The sequence below is a fragment of the Xenopus laevis genome, chromosome 4L, assembly GCF_017654675.1.
Source record: "Xenopus laevis strain J_2021 chromosome 4L, Xenopus_laevis_v10.1, whole genome shotgun sequence".
In the NCBI taxonomy this organism is placed as follows: domain Eukaryota; kingdom Metazoa; phylum Chordata; class Amphibia; order Anura; family Pipidae; genus Xenopus; species Xenopus laevis.
Window position 1 is genome coordinate 17,465,918 of NC_054377.1, and position 18,496 is coordinate 17,484,413.

Genomic DNA, 18,496 nt, shown 5'->3' on the forward strand with positions numbered 1-18,496 from the left:
GTTATTGCACACTAACAACCAGATAGCTGCTGCAGCACACAATAGCACAGATATTAAAAATGAAGACCAACTGCAAAATTGTCACCGAATAACATACTTAAATAAAATCTAAAGGTGAACAACCTCTTTAAGCAATGTGCAGAACTTTGCAAGAAGTATTTCTGATCTATACAACTGGGTCAATTAATTCGGGCTTTTGATATTTTACTTCCCCTTTAAGTTCTGCTTGAAGTCTACTCTCCTTCATTGCTCTAAAAAAGCAGCATTATGGCTACATTTCTTGCTGCTGTTGTAAAAGAACATTCAGAGCACAATGTTCCGAGATTGTATTTGAATTCCGTAGTTCGCATACCAGCAGCCAAGAATACGTTTAAAATATATACATTTTTGAAAACTAACCAGGACTAAGTACACATTTAATGTAACTTTTTTTCCCGAAAGAAATTTCTGCAGTGTTAGTATCTCTTTAAATTCATTCAATCATTGTCACCCTACATTTCTATACATATAATCTTCCCTATTGGAAAGTGTTTAATGAACTGTTCCTCCAACAGAAATGCCTGGCCCGAGCAGATAATGCTATAGTTTGCTTCTCGTTTTGTAGCTAAGGGTGAAATCTTATTACATTGGTCCTTATGGGCATGACTTAGTGTTCCCTGCTGGTACCGGTGAGAGTTCTTGTTCTGAACTTGGATATTTCTATAATTAGTTTTATTTCTTTGCTATGCAGTAAGAACAGTTTGACAGCCTTTTATTCAAACCAATGTTCTGTTTCTTTATGGCTGGCCCTATAATTTATGCATGCATATATATATATATATATATATATATATATATATATATATATATATATATATATATATATATATATATATATATATATATATATATATATATATATATATATATATATGAGTTTATGTTCCTCCAGTGTGCTTATTATACAAAAGAAAGTAAGTGCTGAGAGCAAGTGGGGAAATCCATTTGGACATAAGTCACTGGCTCCTAAAGAAGCACCATGCCAAGGCATTACATTTAACTGGGTAGTGGGAAACCTAAGGGCAGAACTGTAGGGCCAGTAATAAGGCTATGGCATGTAAATAGTAATTGTTACTGGGGATCACCAGTTGAGTTGTTACTGTCAGGACCTTCCCTGCTTAGAACCAGGGACATAAAGACATCAATGCTCCTCTTAGCTGAGCCACATGAGCTCTGTGGGCTTAACCTTTGAAATAATTGCAATTGAAATAATTATAGCGTTTGCTTTCTCTAACTCTACCTTTTATGTTCCTGTCTGCAGGCTCCTTTAGGCAAACTGTAGGCAATTTCCCAATCAAGGAGCTATTTATACATGTTCTTTGGGCTGGGCTATTGAGTTTTCCTGAGATCCTCAGTTACAAGTCAGTTTGTGTACCAGTCTTTGCCCTGTTTCTGGCTTAGTTGTTTGCCTGTCATTTGGTCTTATATACAGACATACCTTTCAACCTGCTGCCTGCCTTGACCTCCAGCCTGATATATAGAATTTATGCTTGCTGCCTGCCCTCACTTCTGGCATGATATTGATACTTGTCTCTCAGCCTGTTGCCGACGTTAATTGGCAACTGTTTTATTCTGCCATTCCTAATAAAACTTATCAATGTAAATGATGGCTATGGGTCTTGTTTTAGAACTCTTGTGATTGTAAAGTGTTACCCAGCACAAGGGGTATCTTAAATTCTTTGAAGCAGGCACTCCAAAAAGGCAAACCTCCACCAGGCATAGTTTTCAAAGTGAAAAAGTAGTTTATTGTGTCCACAGGCTGTATATATATATATATATATATATATATATATATATATATATATATATATATATATATATATATATATCTATATATATATATATATATATATATCTATATATATATATATATATATATATATATATATATATATCATGCATTGAAATAACAGGATACAAAAGGTAGGTTGCATTCACAGGTTTTGGGTGAATCAAGGTGAGAATTTATTCGTGGAGGCTGATATTTCGGCTAACACAATAGCCTTTATCCAAGCAAAGAAAAGGTGTAAACACATAGCTTATAAGGATGTAATGGCGGGAAGGTGTGAAAATGACATCATAATGACATCAGTGAAGTAAGACAAGTAAAGAAAGGCTTGAAAAAGTGAAATGTAAGAGCAAATGTGGAATAAACACAATGAAACTGAGTCCCTCTGGCAAAGAAGGGCTGCTGCAAGATGCCTTAGAGTGACAGTCAGTGGACAGCGGGGGCTGTTTGAGCCTCTGTGCACTTCAAATGTCAGTCCAGACCTGGTATCCAGACCAGTTATCAAATATGTGACCCAGTATATGGGAAAAGCTGAGCAGCACTATTCACTATATTACTTCTTAAAAGAAATCAATAGATAATGTGCCTAAAGATACATACTTAAAATAATCCTATCATTACACACAATTCTATTAAGGCTGCTTATAAATATATCTCATTTTCATAAAAAACTGTGCAATTTCAATATATTTTTCTATGAAGCATTACAGTATACGACTCTTTGCACTTGGTATTTGGGAACTGTATTGTGTTATGATTGTGTCTCTTTAACATTGGGGAAAAAAGGGCAAATATAACTTGGGTAATGTATGGAACACAAGAAAAGGAACCTATACGTGGTTCCACTGAGCAAAGGGCTTTGAATGTTAACTAGATGAATTTCTAAATTATTAACTGGCTGATGGGAAACCATGAATTGGATCTGATAAATTAGTGAAGTTGGAATAGAATGATGACATCAATATTTGGGGGGGGGGGAAGAGTTGACTGTACGTTAAATGGACTTAGGTTTAGTGAGCTTGATCTTCTCTGCATTCAAGCAAATGGTGGACTATTGAATAGTTGGTCATTCGAAATAACTGGTGGGCATTAATAACATGTATGGTACAAATTATTTAGTTGTTCCTGTGTAATATTACTTAGCACTTAAAGGTAAATGCTCTCTTTTACATGTTTATTAGTCTTCCTTCCATAGCGAGACACAGGGAAAGGGCTATGCTGTCAGGGATTAGGTAGGGGGCACTGTGGAGGCAGCAGGAGGAAGGTGAGTCCTTTAGGCAAGAGCTGGCTGAATTCACTGGACACAGACTGGAAAAGGGCAGAAACAGGGTGACGAGGGCGATGAGTCAGACTGGAACAGGTGCAGGGCAGAACAGGACATGGAGAGGGTGAAGATCTGGAATAGGGTGAAAGGATAGTACAGGACGATGCGGGCGTAGATCGGATCAGACTGGGGATAGAGTGCAGGAGGAGACTGGAGCAGAAGGAGAATGGACCAGATAGGATAGTCGGAGAGGGGACAAGGCAGAGCAAGATGCAGAGCGAGACAAGGGAAGATATAGACAGGGTACAAGTCAGAACAGAACAGGAAGCAGGAACAGACAAGGCAAGGTCAGGTCAAGGTCAAGGCAGAAATAGGTTAAGGCAAAGTAAAAAGTAGGAATGGAGCAGAACCGGGAGGAAAGGACAAGGCAGGAATAGAACAAGCTAAAGGACAAGACAAGGCAAGGAAAGGAGGCTAGGGCTGGAACCCTTAGCTAGGGACAATCACATACTGCTAGTTTGGGAACCAATGTTCAGGCAAGGAGTGTTTTGAGGACTGGCCTTAAATAGGGCAGAGTCAGCCCTGATTGGCTGACTGCAAACCAATCAGGCTGCTGCTGGGCATAGACAGTGAGCATTCTTGCAGGCTGCTCACCTGGCCCAATGGTCAAGACACTGAACCAGAAACCCAAAGGTCCCAGGTTCAAATCATATGCTAATCATATGCTTAGGGATTATTATTTCTGTTACATTTCACTATAAGAATGGGAAACACCATACTGCTTTCTCTATAGTAAACAAGAACAACATAATGTTGATAACCACTATGTGAGCTTTTGTTATTGTGGTTTAAGGAGACTGTCCTTTTTGAAACCAGTAGTTTGGTTTGTTTTACCTATATGTATAAATGCAGATCTACTGGGAACAAATGATCTGCCGAAGGCCTGCGTGCTCCATTTGTTAGTGAATTAGAATCCCCCCCACTTGTGGCTGCTGGGAGTTGTATTCCAATGCCTGATTAAGGGCAACAGGTTGAATATTCCTGGCATATGTACAAAGAACATCCAGTAATTATTACATTATACTACAGTATTTATTCTATTGTTGAGTGCACTTTCTGGTCTAGGCAAGATGGCAAATGCTTATTGTGCCTTGTTGGAAGGGGGAGATAAGAGGGTCTGTGAGAAAGAGTGTGAGGGGGGGGTCGCTTCAGCACTGAGGGAGGAGAGCAATGAGATGGAGAAGTCAAGGTGAAAGTGAGCAATGTGGGAATTAATAGGAAGAGCAGCGTAGGGGGGTCAGAGAAGTGAGCAGCATGATAAAGGAATAGAGGGAGGGTAGTGGCGGAAGGTAGTGGATGGGGGGGGGAAGAGTGCCGAATGAATTACAAAGGACTGCTATAGTAAAAAGGAGGGAGTGGGGGAAATGAGGGCAATAACACAAAGACAAAGCTATAACTAGTAAACAGAGTATATAGTAATGTATGGGGAGGATAGATGAGGGGATAGATTTGCAGTGAGGTGGAGAGAAAAGGGAAGATGCACAGAGAGGGGGGCTTTAGTGTCATACGCCTCTTGCTTTCTAACAGGTTTCCAGCTGGCTCCTCTGCTACCCGTCCATATGTGTGGCCTCTTTGCTAGCCTGATACATATTCAGAGAAGAAGAGGGGTGGATCCCGAGTTCAGCACATGGCTTGGTAACCAATTCAGCACCAGGGCAGCTTGGCAAGCACATTGTGCTTTGAATTGAACGGTGCATACCTTGGGAAGCATACCTTGTCCCATCTTTAGCCTGGGACGTTGAAGGAAAATGATTATGACAGAGCTGTTCTCCGTAGAGCCATACACCTGAATTCTCATTTCAAGATTGTGTTTTGCAGACCCGCCCTGCCTAATAATGACTTTCATTTAGAGTGGTCTCATCTCCTCAAGGTGAAAGGGTTTTTATATTGAACCAGAGATCCTCATTAACTAACCAATTCTCAAACATTTCTATTGTTTTCCCTTAAGCAAACCTAGACATGCTTTGTCATTACTGCCTATAGGGTCTCACTCGGTTGCTCTCCGTTTTGTCTTTCCAGGAGCTCCAACTCGAGACGTCATTTTGGTCTCTACTGTCCTCACCTTGGGCCTCAGCATCACCATCATCATGTGTGGGATCTGCCAGTGGTGCCAGCGTAAATTGGTAAGTGCCAGTACTCATGCTTCCAGCAAGGTCTTGGATGCCTGCAATTTAGGGTTAGACAAAAACAATCAATAATGTATTTGATACATGACAAATCTGAGAACTCATTAGAGTGGCCTTTGGGATGTTCAAAATGTATGCAACCTCATCTCAAATATAAATTCCTAAATATACATAGGCCAAAAAGGTGCCTAATGAAGCCTTAAGGAGCAGCAGGAAAAAGAGGTAAAAATACATGTGCGTGTATGGGCCCCGAGGCAATATAAACTGACCCTGCTGTTCTTGTTTTCCCAGTAGAAGAGTTGCATCCGGAGGATATGATCACTATGTATGAATGTATAGGGGGATCACGTAATAAATGTTCTTATACCTTATTCATGAGAAGGTCTTTCCAGAGAACTCAAGGGTGTCCCTTAAGGTGCAAATAGTACCGTGACAGTTTTGAATCCATGAAATTTGTACCCTGAGGCAGTTGGACTGGCTGATACATTAGACTGGATTAGGAAAGGGTTGGATGCCTACTTAAATGAAACTATATTTATTAGCTGGAGGGCTCCCTGGTAGATATGCTGACAATCAGCTATGTAATGACATCAGGCTGGGCCACCACAAAGAATCTTCAAGAGGGCCTGGCCACACTGCTGCCAACCCGGCTCTGGCCTCCGTCCCTGCCCCCTGCCTAATTTAGCGCTTGCACCCCTGACTTTGCAGGCAGTGGGTGTGTGGATTTTCAGTTAGCGACTATAGAGAAAGCTGACCCACGATCTGGGCCCCCCTTTTTCCCCGGGGCTGCCCACAACTACAGGGTCTGCCTCCTCTATAGTTAGGAAATTATATAAATATCATTACCCAATATAATACATTCTTTTCAGTTTTTCTCTATTCCCTGCCATAGAACCCCTTTAACACATAGCGGGGCAGAAAATATGGACAATAAAACCAACCCTGCTATTTAGATGAAGGGCAAATATATATTCCTACAGACCTGCCGTTGCTCAAATTTCCCTGCAGTCAGTTGCACAAATTTGATTATAGGTACTTGCGTACTCACTCCAAATAGTGACATAGCTGTGGGTACCCCAAGTGCATTTAAACTCTCTGAAAACAAGTGTTGCATTAGTTTCATTAATTTTGGTGGCACAGCTTTCGCTGCTTTAGACATCACTATGAAAGGTCACTAAGAAAGGTCAGTCTCATGTTCAAAATGTCGATGACAATATGACCATAACTCACTTAATCACCTCCAGTTATTATGACCCTTCTTGCAAGGACCCTCTCACCTGTCCTGTATGCAGAATTAAAAGACATGGTCAGACTAGGGGGCACGCGGCCCACAAGGGCTGCTGTCCCAGGGCCCCCTCTGGCTGTCTCTTTTTGCTGTGACAGTCTGAAAAGTGTGGTTGCTGCAGGAAGTAGCCTGCGAATCTGGGAGCAGATCGGGGCCTACAAGAGCCTGGGGGCCCACAGGGTTTTTTCCCGGTGTCCCGCCAGCCCATGCCGACCCTGTTAGAGGGGAAATGTATTTAAAAAGTTAATATTTATTATAATATTGAATATTTATTTCTAATACAGGTATGGGACCTGTTATCCAGAATGCTTCGGACCTGGGGTATTCCGGATAACAGATCTTTCTGTAATTTGGATCTTCATACTTTAAGTCTACTAGAAAATCTTTTAAACATTAAATTAACCCAATAGGCTGGTTTTGCTTCCAATAAGATTAATTATATCTTAGTTGGGATTAAGTACAAGCTACTGTTTATTATTAGAGAGAAAAAGGAAATTATTTTTAAAAATTAATTGAATAACATGGAATCTATTGGAGATGGCCATCCCATGATTCAGATAAAGGGTTTCCGGATAACGGATCTATACCTGTATCTAATATATTTACTTATAGTTAATATTTATTTCTATTATTTATTTATATGTCTCCTTCTATGTCTACTTTGTGTAGAATATATATATATTTGCTATTATTCATGTACTATTCATGTAGCAGAAATAAACCTGTTAATATATAACTTATACCATCTTCTGTATGCTAGGACCAGCAAGGGAACTCCTTCCTCTTGTCTCTATTAAGACATAGTATATAATCTTTGAACTATATATATTAATTGCACAGTTGGTTCCCTTGTCTAGGCTGTTTATGCAAGTAGTGCTATATAATCAAGATATACATACGTATAATCAATACCATAAATAATAAAATGTCTATGTTTTAACTGAATGCCATTAAGCTGCTCCACATACTTTGTGATACTATAGCCCTATGGCAAGATGTCCTCCTCCAATACTCTCCAATTGCCTCATATTTTTTGTCTGTCTACACAAATGAGGAACCAGTTAATGAAGGTTTCCTTCTTAATAGTCCCAATTCTAGTAATACAACTAATGATGCATGGTTCACACATGAGGAAATTCAAAAGAGACTAGAACATATATATATAAGATAAACAAAGGTCCGGGGCCAGATGGTATTCATCCCAGGGTACTTAGCGAGCTTAGCTCTGTGATTGACAAACCTTGTAATTTTTCTGGATTCATTGAGGTTTGGTATAGTGCCAAAAGAATGGCGAATTGCTAATGTGGTGTCTTTATTCAAAAAGGATCCCATTCTCAGCCTCAAAACTATATGCCAGTTTGTCTGACGTCAGTGGTAGGAAAGCTTTTCGAAGGGTTAATAAAGGATAAGATACTGGACTGGCAAATCATAATACTATGAGTGTGTGCCAGCATGGTTTTATGCGTAATAGATCTTGCCAGACTAACTTAATTTCTTTTTATGAGAAGGTAAGTAGGGACCTCGATTCTGGGATGGCAGTGGATGTGATTTACTAACACCTTGCTAAAGCATTTGATACAGTGCCACACAAAAGGTTACTGGTTAAATTAAGGAATGTTGGCCTGGAACATAGTATTTGTACCTGGATAGAGAACTGGCTAAAAGATAGACTACAAAGAGTGGTGGTTAATGGAACATTTTCTAATTGGACCAGTGTTGTTAATGGAGTACCGCAGGGCTCTGTACTAGGTCCCTTGCTTTTCAACTTGTTTATTAATGACCTGGAGGTGGGCATTGAAAGTACTGTTTCTATTTTTGCAGATGATACTAAATTGTGCAGAACTATAGGTTCCATGCAGGATGCTGCCACTTTGCAGAGTGATTTGTCTAAGTTGGGACACTGGGCAGCATTAGCTCAAGGGATGAAAACATAATTCTGCCTCTTTATAGGTCCCTGCTGAGGCCTCGTCTGGAGTATGCAGTGCAGTTTTGGACTCCAGTCCTTAAGAGGGATATAAATGAGCTGGAGAGAGTGCAGAGACTAAGTGCAACTAAATTGGTTAGAGGGATGGAAGACTTAAATTATGAGGGGAGACTGTCAAGGTTGGGGTAGTTTTCTCTGGAATAAAGGTGCTTGCGAGGGGACATGATTACACTTTACAAGTACATTAGAGGACATTATAGACAAATAGCAGGGGACCTTTTTACCCATAAAGTGGATCACCATACCAGAGGCCACCCCTTTAGACTAGAAGAAAATAAATTTCATTTGAAGCAACGTAGGGGGTTCTTCACAGTCAGGACAGTGAGGTTGTGGAATGCACTGCCGGGTGATGTTGTGATGCTGATTCAGTTAATGACTTTAAGAATGGATTGGATGATGTTTTGGACAGACATAATATCAAAGGCTATTGTGATACTAAGCTCTATAGTTAGTATAGATATGGGTATATAGAATTTATGTGAAAATAGGGAGGGTTGTGTGTATGGATGCTGGGTTTGCATTTGGAGGGATTGAACTTGATGGACTTTGTCTTTTTTCAACCCAATTTAACTATGTAACTATGTAGCCAACAATGGATCAAAAATAAGGTTTGCAGGGCACATAACAAAAGTGATACATATTGTGAACTTACTGAGGCAAAGAAAAGGTGGTGGGTGGGGTTGCTCTACCTTGGTGGGTACAGCCTTGGTATATTGCATATTAAAGTTGTAGATCCTACTTGTTGTTGGGGTTTCCTCCCCCATAAGAGATTTGCTCTATATACTCCCTTTATTTATGTAAATGGTTTTATCAAACAATTACTGTACTATGACAGGTCCTCTAATAGGATTTAATGAAGAATAATTTGTCCCATGTGATCAATTATCTCCGGTTTAGCAATGGAATAATGTGCACAGAATTGTGGGTAAGCCCTTATGAAGCAGTTAGCTATTGGTAAGACATTGTATGTGTAACATAAAGGTTTGGTATTAGGAACGTTTGCAGAATATTGTCCTGTATTATTTGCAGCAGTGCTTCATCAAAAAATGGAGATCATTTTTAAATGAGGATATTTCGCTGAAAACATCTGCTGCTTTGATGGATATTGACTGCTGTCTCTCTCTTGAATGAACTCATTACACACTTCCAGCTGCCAATGCATGTGATAAAAATTCCAGTAATGTCATGTAAAAATAATCTACAATGAGGATGTAATTAATCTCATACCTGTGGGCATGGTTTCCCCTAGATCTGTTTTTTTTACTCCAGTAAACTCCTTTATAGATGATGCAATGTATAAACAATCTAAGGTGGTATGAACTGGCCATGAGAAACCTTCATGAAAAAGACCAGTTTTGCATACACATCAGAACAAACCAGTTTCGACTCCTGTTGAGTCCCTTATCTTTTGCTCAACCCCCCATTCTTAATAACTATAGATGGAAGGGTACAGCCTGGAAATCCCTTATTTCAACTACATGGCTAAAAGTGGACACCTCCTTTTAATTATTGGAATTGCCTAGCATAAAGCTGGGTCCATGCAAAACTGGTTTGCTGCAATGGGAATTAAAGACCATGCCAGACCTGCACAAATCACTGACCTCAACCATGTGAAGACCAGTGGGATCAATTAGAACACCAACTGCAAGGCCGATCTGAAAATACATATAACATGCATATAGCCTAGTAACCAGTAAAGCTCACTGGTAGAAGCTTGGGGTCCTTGTGCATGGGCCTTGGACCTAAAGCTTGAGGAGGTAACTCTTACCAAAGAATTGCAGCAGGCACTCCATGGCCACATGGCCTTCTACTGACTGGGATGGGTGAGCCCCCCCGGGGCTGAAACCTCAGGCCTCCCATCCCAGATGTGAGCTCCTCCATACAGAATACCAAACACCACCCCACCATGAGCTAGCCTACCTTTTAATTCCTTTGTATGACTGCGATAGGGAATGAGGGTTGTGCCCACAGATCGATCTGGGGGGAAGAGGAATGGGTAGACGGGCTCAGCCCAGTCATGGCCAGGTGGCGAAGTAAATGAAAGGTAATATAAGAAGGCTCATTTGGAAACCCAAGCGTAGCATGCAAAGTGTTAAAGAAGGCCATTTTTTTGCACCTTGCACTCTGTGTTTGGGTATTTGCAAATAGCCACAGGGCCTCTGTGCTCTGTAATACAGCGCTGTATTAGTGAAGGTCAGGCAGGGAGAGGCACCCCTGAACATCAGTGCCCAACCTTTTACCTGGTAGAACCAAATCCTTCTTACAATGTTCCAACATCTAAGGGAAACCTTTCCCAGATCAATAGAGGATAAAGGCCATTTCAGCAACAATGAGAGGACAACATGATATTAATACCCTTGGTTTTGTAACGAGATGTTGAGCAAGCAGGAGACCATATTCTTTTGGTCGTATAGTGTATGTCAACTAACACCTTCCTGTGTTGCCTTGCATCAGTTCTTTCTGATTCTGACAAGACATAACTGCACCAGTGCTCCTGTGCAGTAAATAATCTTTGGGCCCAAAACTTTTTTTTTTGTCAGTTTTACCCTTGAAATGACCTTGCCCTCAAAAATGTTTCCCATTGCTTGATAACAAGTAGGGCTCAACCCAATAATCTCAATAAATACGACCTGCCCTTAAACTTAAATGCTGGTCAATTATACATAACTATGGTCATAATGGATTTGGATAGTCTGCTTATTGATTACTGTGATCTGATCAAAGAGAACCAAATGTGTGGAGTACAATGTAGAGGCTTACGGTGGGCCCGGGTGCACACGCCCCAGACCTTCAGCAGAGGGAGCAATCACCAAGAGACTTCAAAAAAGGCTGGCGCAAGCCGAACCCCCGAGTAGAGAAGCAGGAGCCGGATTGTAGAAGTTAAACATTTTTATTTTATTTTCCATAATCAAAAGCAAAGGCCTGATGCGTTTCATGTCTACCAAGGACACTTAGTCATAGCTTGTGCCAGCCTTTTTTGATGTCTCTTGGGTATTGACTACTGCAGTAACGTAACTTGGTGGGGGCGGGCCCTGGTGCGAGCTGTGCAGACGGGCCCGCCCCCACCATCGTGTGCGCTATTTTTCTGTGCCACTGCAGCTGACTCCAGACGCGATCTTCCGGGGGGGGGGGCCCTGCGGGGGTGCGGGCCCTGGTCCATTTGCACCCCCGGTAGTTACGCCCCTGGACTACTGTAAAACCTGACCCAGTGTGGTAGACGACCTCTGCAGTTTCTCTCTGCACTTGTGTGAACTATAGCAAGTGTAATTCCTTCTGAATGGTTTTGTTACCATCCCTATGATAGAGTTCACAGTGAGTGAAATGAAACATTGACTCCTTATTCCTTATTTTACCAAGCAAGCAAAAAAATGTATTTCCATCGTACCCAGGAAACTGAAAGCATGGTCATTTACTGGATAAGAATTTTAAACAAAAAAACGAAAATGAAAATAGAAGAAAACTGCCACAATCTCTACCTCCATTGTTGCCACGGTGGGAAGCAGTACATCAACAATTGCTAGTTATTTGCAAACACACGAATTAACAATTACGTACTGCAATGCAATTTTCCAATTGAATGTAAGTGAAATAAGAAAAAAAAGGCAGTGATTAAATATGTAAGCATGAAAGAGTAGATTGCTTCTGTAAGCAAAGCATTATTGGCCTGCTGTCCAAAAAAAACAAAAAAGCAATTAACCCAGAGAACCATCCTCCCATGTCTCCAGAGTCATAGGTTTCTGTTTTGTATTCTTCCTATGCAGCCAGTCAAAAAGTGACGCGGGACGGACTACAGAATCCAATTTGTATCATTGTTAATTAACCCATGTAAATAGGTACTATATGTGATCTATTATCCCATTTTTTTGTACAGGTATATGGGATAATCGTTCCTCTACTTGGAAAATGATTTCATTAGAAGGGCTGAAAAGGGTTTCTAGAACCTGCTTCTTGATAGTTGGGGGATAGATGTCTTTGTCATCATTGAATGCATCAGGAAATTATTGGTTTTCCTATAATAAGGGTTCTAAAAAGATAACCTTACCTTATGGCATTGTTACTATATAATTTTCCATCTAGGCCAAAATGTGTAAGCCCTGTAAAAGATTGGGAGAATTCCATTGTCCCTTCTTAGTTTGGGTTAGTTGTCCTTCTCATCATAGGATGTGTCATGGCATTGCTTAGGTTTTCCTAACCAGTGGTTGGTTCGCAAAGTTAATAAACAAGGGCATTAGTCAACGTTTGCTTTGTTATTGCTGCAATATATTTTTCCACTGAGGCTCCAGTTTTTTAAACTATGTGGAGGCCTGAAGCTTATTATGAAGTAAGAGGAGGCAAGACCAAGCCCCTGCCCTGGGGTTTGTACTATTTTGACCAATGTGCTATAATATAAGAAGCCACAAGTTATTTCTAGTAACTGTCTTCCAACTAGAGTTGATTTGGCTCTTGTAAACAGCTCTACTTTGTAGATATTGATATCCCCACACTTAATTCCCATAGAGTTAAGTATAAAACCATACTGGGTCCTACAGAAGCTAACACAGTTCTTTCAGTGCCAACCACATCTTCTAATTATCGGGCAGTTGCATTGCTTCTGTAACCCCAAGTCATGGCATCCAGACACAATGTATTTTTCAGCTAAATTTGCATCTTGTGTATCATTTTTTCAGAAGCATTGTCTTGAGTCGGGAATTTACTGGAGAGTTAATGGAATGTCAAGGAAAATATATGCTGCAACCATAAAAAGAAAATGGAGAACATAGGCTGACACCTATGTCATTATTATTGAATCTCTGAATTTTGCCACCTGTCCTTGCCTTTGGCCTGTAGTAATAGCCTTAAAACATGCCACCTGCCTGACCCTTGGACATTTGAACTTATCATGGAGCTTGCAGCCTGTACAAACTCAGAGAAGCAGCTCTTCCAGTCTCTGCTTTTGGGCCCTGCTCTATCCAGTGCCTTTCCCTTGCCCAATGGAATTTACCAGCCTGATCAATAAAAGATTGAGCTCCAGTCATTATTTTGCCCCATAAACAGATGTGGACAAATCAGCAGACGGTAACGACCAGTTTAAGAGAATATGAATGAGTATAGAAAAAGCATACAGAATAGGAGAATAAGAATAGAGTAGGGTGGGGTGGCTTGTATGAAGAAGCCCTTTTAAAAGATTTATCTACATTTTTATGGCATGGCTCATGTATTAAATACAGTGTTGTCCTTTTAAAATTGAATTCATGATTTAACCATGTTTAATTGCCTGCCACTTTACACTTTCTAATTTGTACAGACAGTGGGTAAGAACATTCAATGACAAATTTCTTTTTAGTATATTCTTTCACGGGGGGTTCCTTTACAATGTATGGGGGCCATATGGATGGATTAATCCAGTGCAAAGCCCACAACATGTGCTCTGTGGATGAGCCCTATGGTGGACAATTCTACCACTTGTACATCTATAAGTTATTGTGCCCCAAATAATTCCTAGGTCAACGGAGGAACATTGACTGATCAGGTTCTTCTTAAAGCTGATTCTCTTTTACAGGTATAGGATTCATTATCCAGAAAGCTCCGAAATTACGGAAAGGTCATCACCCATACACTCTATTTTATCCAAAAAATCTAAAATGTTAAAAAGAATTTCCTTTTTCTCTGTAATAATAAAACAGTACCTTGTACTTGATCCAAACTAAGATATAATTAATCCTTATAGGAAGCAAAACCAGTCTATTGGCTTTATTTAATGTTTACATGATTTTCTAGTAGATTTAAGGTATGAAGATCCAAATTACAGAAAGATCCGTTATCCAGAAAGCCCCAAATCTCGAGCATTCTGGATAATAGGCCCCATACCTGTATTTCTTTTGGATTCTGTGCCCTGTAGAACATGTTTAGATTATGTACAGCTCGTAAGAAGGAGTTTTGCTCCCCTACTTTTTTAGATTCTTTTTTCTAAAAAGAAAAATCATCCCAGGATCTTAGGAAATCTGTTTAAGTACAGAGCATTAGTGCCCCCCTCCCCAGGAAATATTTCTCATAAAACTCATCTCCAATCATCTCTTGGAAGACAGTCAAGACTAACACGACATTAATCCTATAAATTGACATTTGAGAAATATAAGTCATCCTTCACCCAAACGTTTAACTGTAACATCTGTTGCCTTCAGACCCTTTAATAGGTTTTTACTTGACAATTTCAGTCTTATCAAGGCTAGAATTATACATAGCTACTTACTGCAAAAATATAAACACTTTGGATGGGTTTATCAGGCCCCATATGGTTTATATTCCTGAACCAAAAGAAATTTAGACTCTAACCACTTAGCATGTACAGGTATAGGATCTGCTATCTGAAAACTCGTTATCCAGAAAGCTCCAAATTACGTAAAGGTTGACTCCATTTTATATAAATGATTTAAATTTTTAAAAATGATTTCCTTTTCTCTGTAATAATAAAATTTTACTTTGTATTTGATCCCAACTAAGATAATAATTAATCCTTATTGGAAGCAAAACCAGCCTATTGGGTTTATTTCATGTTTACATGATTTTCTAGTATTAAGGTACGAAGATCCAAATTACGGAAAAATCCAGAAAACCCCAGGTTCCGAGCATCCTGGATAATAGGTCCTATACCTTTATATCATCTGTATTGGAGCCATGGAATTGGTCTTTTTTATTGTTCATTTACCGCATATTTACAGTAATACATAGGAGCTAGAGATCCCATATGGCTTGGCTTAGTTGACATGAACAGAAAGGAAAACAGCGAAAGGACGTGAAAAATATATAGATATTTGGGGGAAGAAGGTGTCAGTAACCCTCGTGTGGGTCCCCAGAGTAAAAACAGCCCCTAGATAACAAAGACCACTGTCAGAAGTATTAACCTATTAGAAATATTCTTTCCACTGCACATTGTATGCTCTTACCATTGGCATCATATAGTTGTCACACTGTTGAGGGCATCTAGTCATCTCGAAATTGACCTTGAAACCACTTTTTAGCACAGTATAGCAACTGCACATACAAAAGGTGTCCATAGGGCCTAAATTGTAAGCCATCATATATACCCATGAGGCATAAATACAGATAATAAATGGTAGGAATGCTCAGTTTTAATAAGTACCGTATATACCCGAGTATAAGCCGAGTTTTTCAGCATCCAAAATCTGCTGAAAAAGTCTACCTCGGTTTATACTTGGGTCAGCGGTACCCGACCGGGTAGCTGAGATTTCAGTCACTTTTAATCATTCCTATACCAACAGTACACTTGGGGAGAGACTGCAATATCCCACAATGCCCTCTGTTGGTTATATGAAAGAATAACAGTGACTGCAATATCACACAGTGCCATCTGTTGGTTATATGAAAGAATAACAGTGACTGCAATATCACACAGCGCCATCTGTTGGTTGTATGAAAGAATAACAGTGCGCCCTCTGTTGGTTATATGAAAGATTAACAGTGACTGCAATATCACACAGAGCCATCTGTTGGTTGTATGAAAGAATAACAGTGCGCCCTCTGTTGGTTATATTAAAGAATAACAGTGACTGCAATATCACACAGCACCCTCTGTTGGTTATATGAAAGAATAACAGTGCGCCCTCTGTTGGTTATATGAAAGAATAACAGTTACTGCAATATCACACAGCGCCCTCTGTTGGTTATACGAAAGATTAACAGTGATGGCAATATCAAACAGCACCCTCTGCACATGGTAGTGGGACAGTGGGACAATGCACACAGTAATCCGTTTGGCAATTCTCTGTCACCATCAACTTTGCAAAGAAGTCCGGTTGATCGCTGGGGGGGTCGCTTTGGCAGAATGTGCGCTGCTGGGAGACAGGGCTGTAGTTGTGTCTAGGCTTATACTAGAGTCAATAAGTTTTCCCAGTTTTCGTAGGTAAAATTAGGTACCTCGGCTTATACTCGGGTCGGCTTATACTCGAGTATATACGGTAAGTCAACATTAAACCATCCAAAAGAGTCTCTTGAAGGGGACATTCCCCTAAACTGTGGAATAGGGATAATTAGTTTATGGAGTGGGTTATTAGTGACCAGTATGCAAATTAGGATTTGGATTCAGTTTGGTATTCGGCTGAATCTTTCGCGAAGGATTCAGGGGTTTGGCCAAATTCAAAATTGTTGATACAGTGCATCCCTTGATTTTTTTTACTGCAAATCTGCTGTGCCTATTGGCATGGCCGGCAGTTGGAACCCGGAAAGGTAAATTCATAGGGGGTGCTTTGTTGTTAAGGAAGCTATACAAGATAAATGGAATGGAGATCAAAAATAGAAAAAGTTAGTAAAGAATATGGTAGAATAAGACTAATAAATTTAATAGAATAGGAATGGAGAGAATTACAATACAAGTATGGGACTTGTTATCCAGAATGCTCAGGACCTGGGGTTTTCCAGATAAGGGATCTTTTCATAATTTGGATCGCCCTATCTTAAGTTTACTAAAATTAATTTAAAAATTAAAAGATAAGTAAAGCTTTAAAACAAGTGAATGTAAAATTAATGAGGGAGCTATTCTAAGCACTTTTGCTCATTATTTATTTATTTTTAATTCCAAGATATTAAAGGATAAATGCACTTTTAACATGAATGAATTTTGTTACAACAGCAGCACCCGCTGGTCATTTTCCCACCAGTCTGGCCACCAAGTAGTCAAGGAAGTTGTCAGGAGAAAGAAAGAGGCTGCTCTGATGTTCTTCTGCTTAGGAAAGATTTGAGAAAGGTTTCTATTTTTTTCCTAAGCAGAAGAACATCAGAGCAGCCTCTTTCTTTCTCCTGACAACTTCCTTGACTACTTGGTGGTCAGACTGGTGGGAAAATGACCAGCAGGTGGCGCTGTTGTAACACAATTCATTCATATTAACAGTACATGTATACTTTAATATCTTGGAATTAAAAATAAATAAATAATGAGCATGGTGGTCAGACTGGTTAGAAAATGACCAGCAGGTGGTGATGTTGTAACATGTTAAATGTATTCATGTTAACAGTACAGATTTCCTTTAATATGTTGGAAATAGAAATAAATAACAAATTTACATTTCAAAAGTGCTTAGAATAACACAATCGATAATTTTACATTCACATATTTTAAAGGTTTACTTATCCTTTAAATAAAGCCAGTAGGGTTGTTTGCCACCAATATCGGTACATTTCATCTTAGCTGGAATCAACTACACACTACTATTTTATTATTAAAGAGAAAAAGGAAATTATTTTTAAAAAAATGTAATTATTCGATTAAAATGGAGTCTATGGGAGATGGGCTTCCTGTAATTCAGAGCTTTCTGGATAATAGGTTTGCAGATAGTGGATCCTATACCTGTCTTTGTCTTTTTCTACTGATTTGTTTTACATCAATAACAATTTAAAAAAAAAACTGACATTATTGACATTAAACTAACCCTGCTTAAGGCATTGACCTCATATTGTTATAAAACGTCACTGTTAATGATTATAAAGAGGCAGGGCAGTTGTTGCCATGAGGCAAGGTGAGAACTGGGCCTCCGGTGGCACTTTATCAAGGTGGCAAAATGACTGTCCCTGGTAAATCTAAGGGCTGTACATCTGTATTTTTAACTTGAAGTCGTGCCTTTTTACTGCAAATGCACAAGGTCCAGACCAAACAGATTTTTCCATGTAAACAGTGTCGGACTGGGACACCAGGGGCCCACCAAAAACCCTTGGACCAGGGGCCCACCAAAAACCTTTAGACCAGGGGCCCACTCTAAGTATTATTTTCTTTCTTTCCTTACTCAACCTCTATTCTCCTAATCTCTTTTCTTTACATACTATAACCTATTATTCCATCTATTTAGCCTCTTTATTCTCATAGAAATAGGGAATGGCCATGACATAAGCCAAATGTTTAGCAGCAAGAGGGCCCACTGACACCTTGGCCCACCGGGAGTTTTCCTGGTATCCCGTGGGC

General features: G+C 39.8%; 1 protein-coding gene across 4 annotated transcripts in view; it reads left to right on the plus strand.

Moving 5' to 3' along the window:
- The window catches only part of LOC108713838 (synaptotagmin-7), a 237,563-nt gene that overhangs the window by 95,972 nt on the left and 123,095 nt on the right, over positions 1–18,496 (plus strand). For all 4 annotated transcript variants that reach the window (XM_041589935.1, XM_041589936.1, XM_041589937.1 and 1 more), the window contains exon 2: positions 5,172–5,275. In XM_041589935.1, coding sequence (XP_041445869.1) covers positions 5,172–5,275 — 104 coding nt within the window. The remainder of the gene's footprint in view (positions 1–5,171; positions 5,276–18,496) is intronic.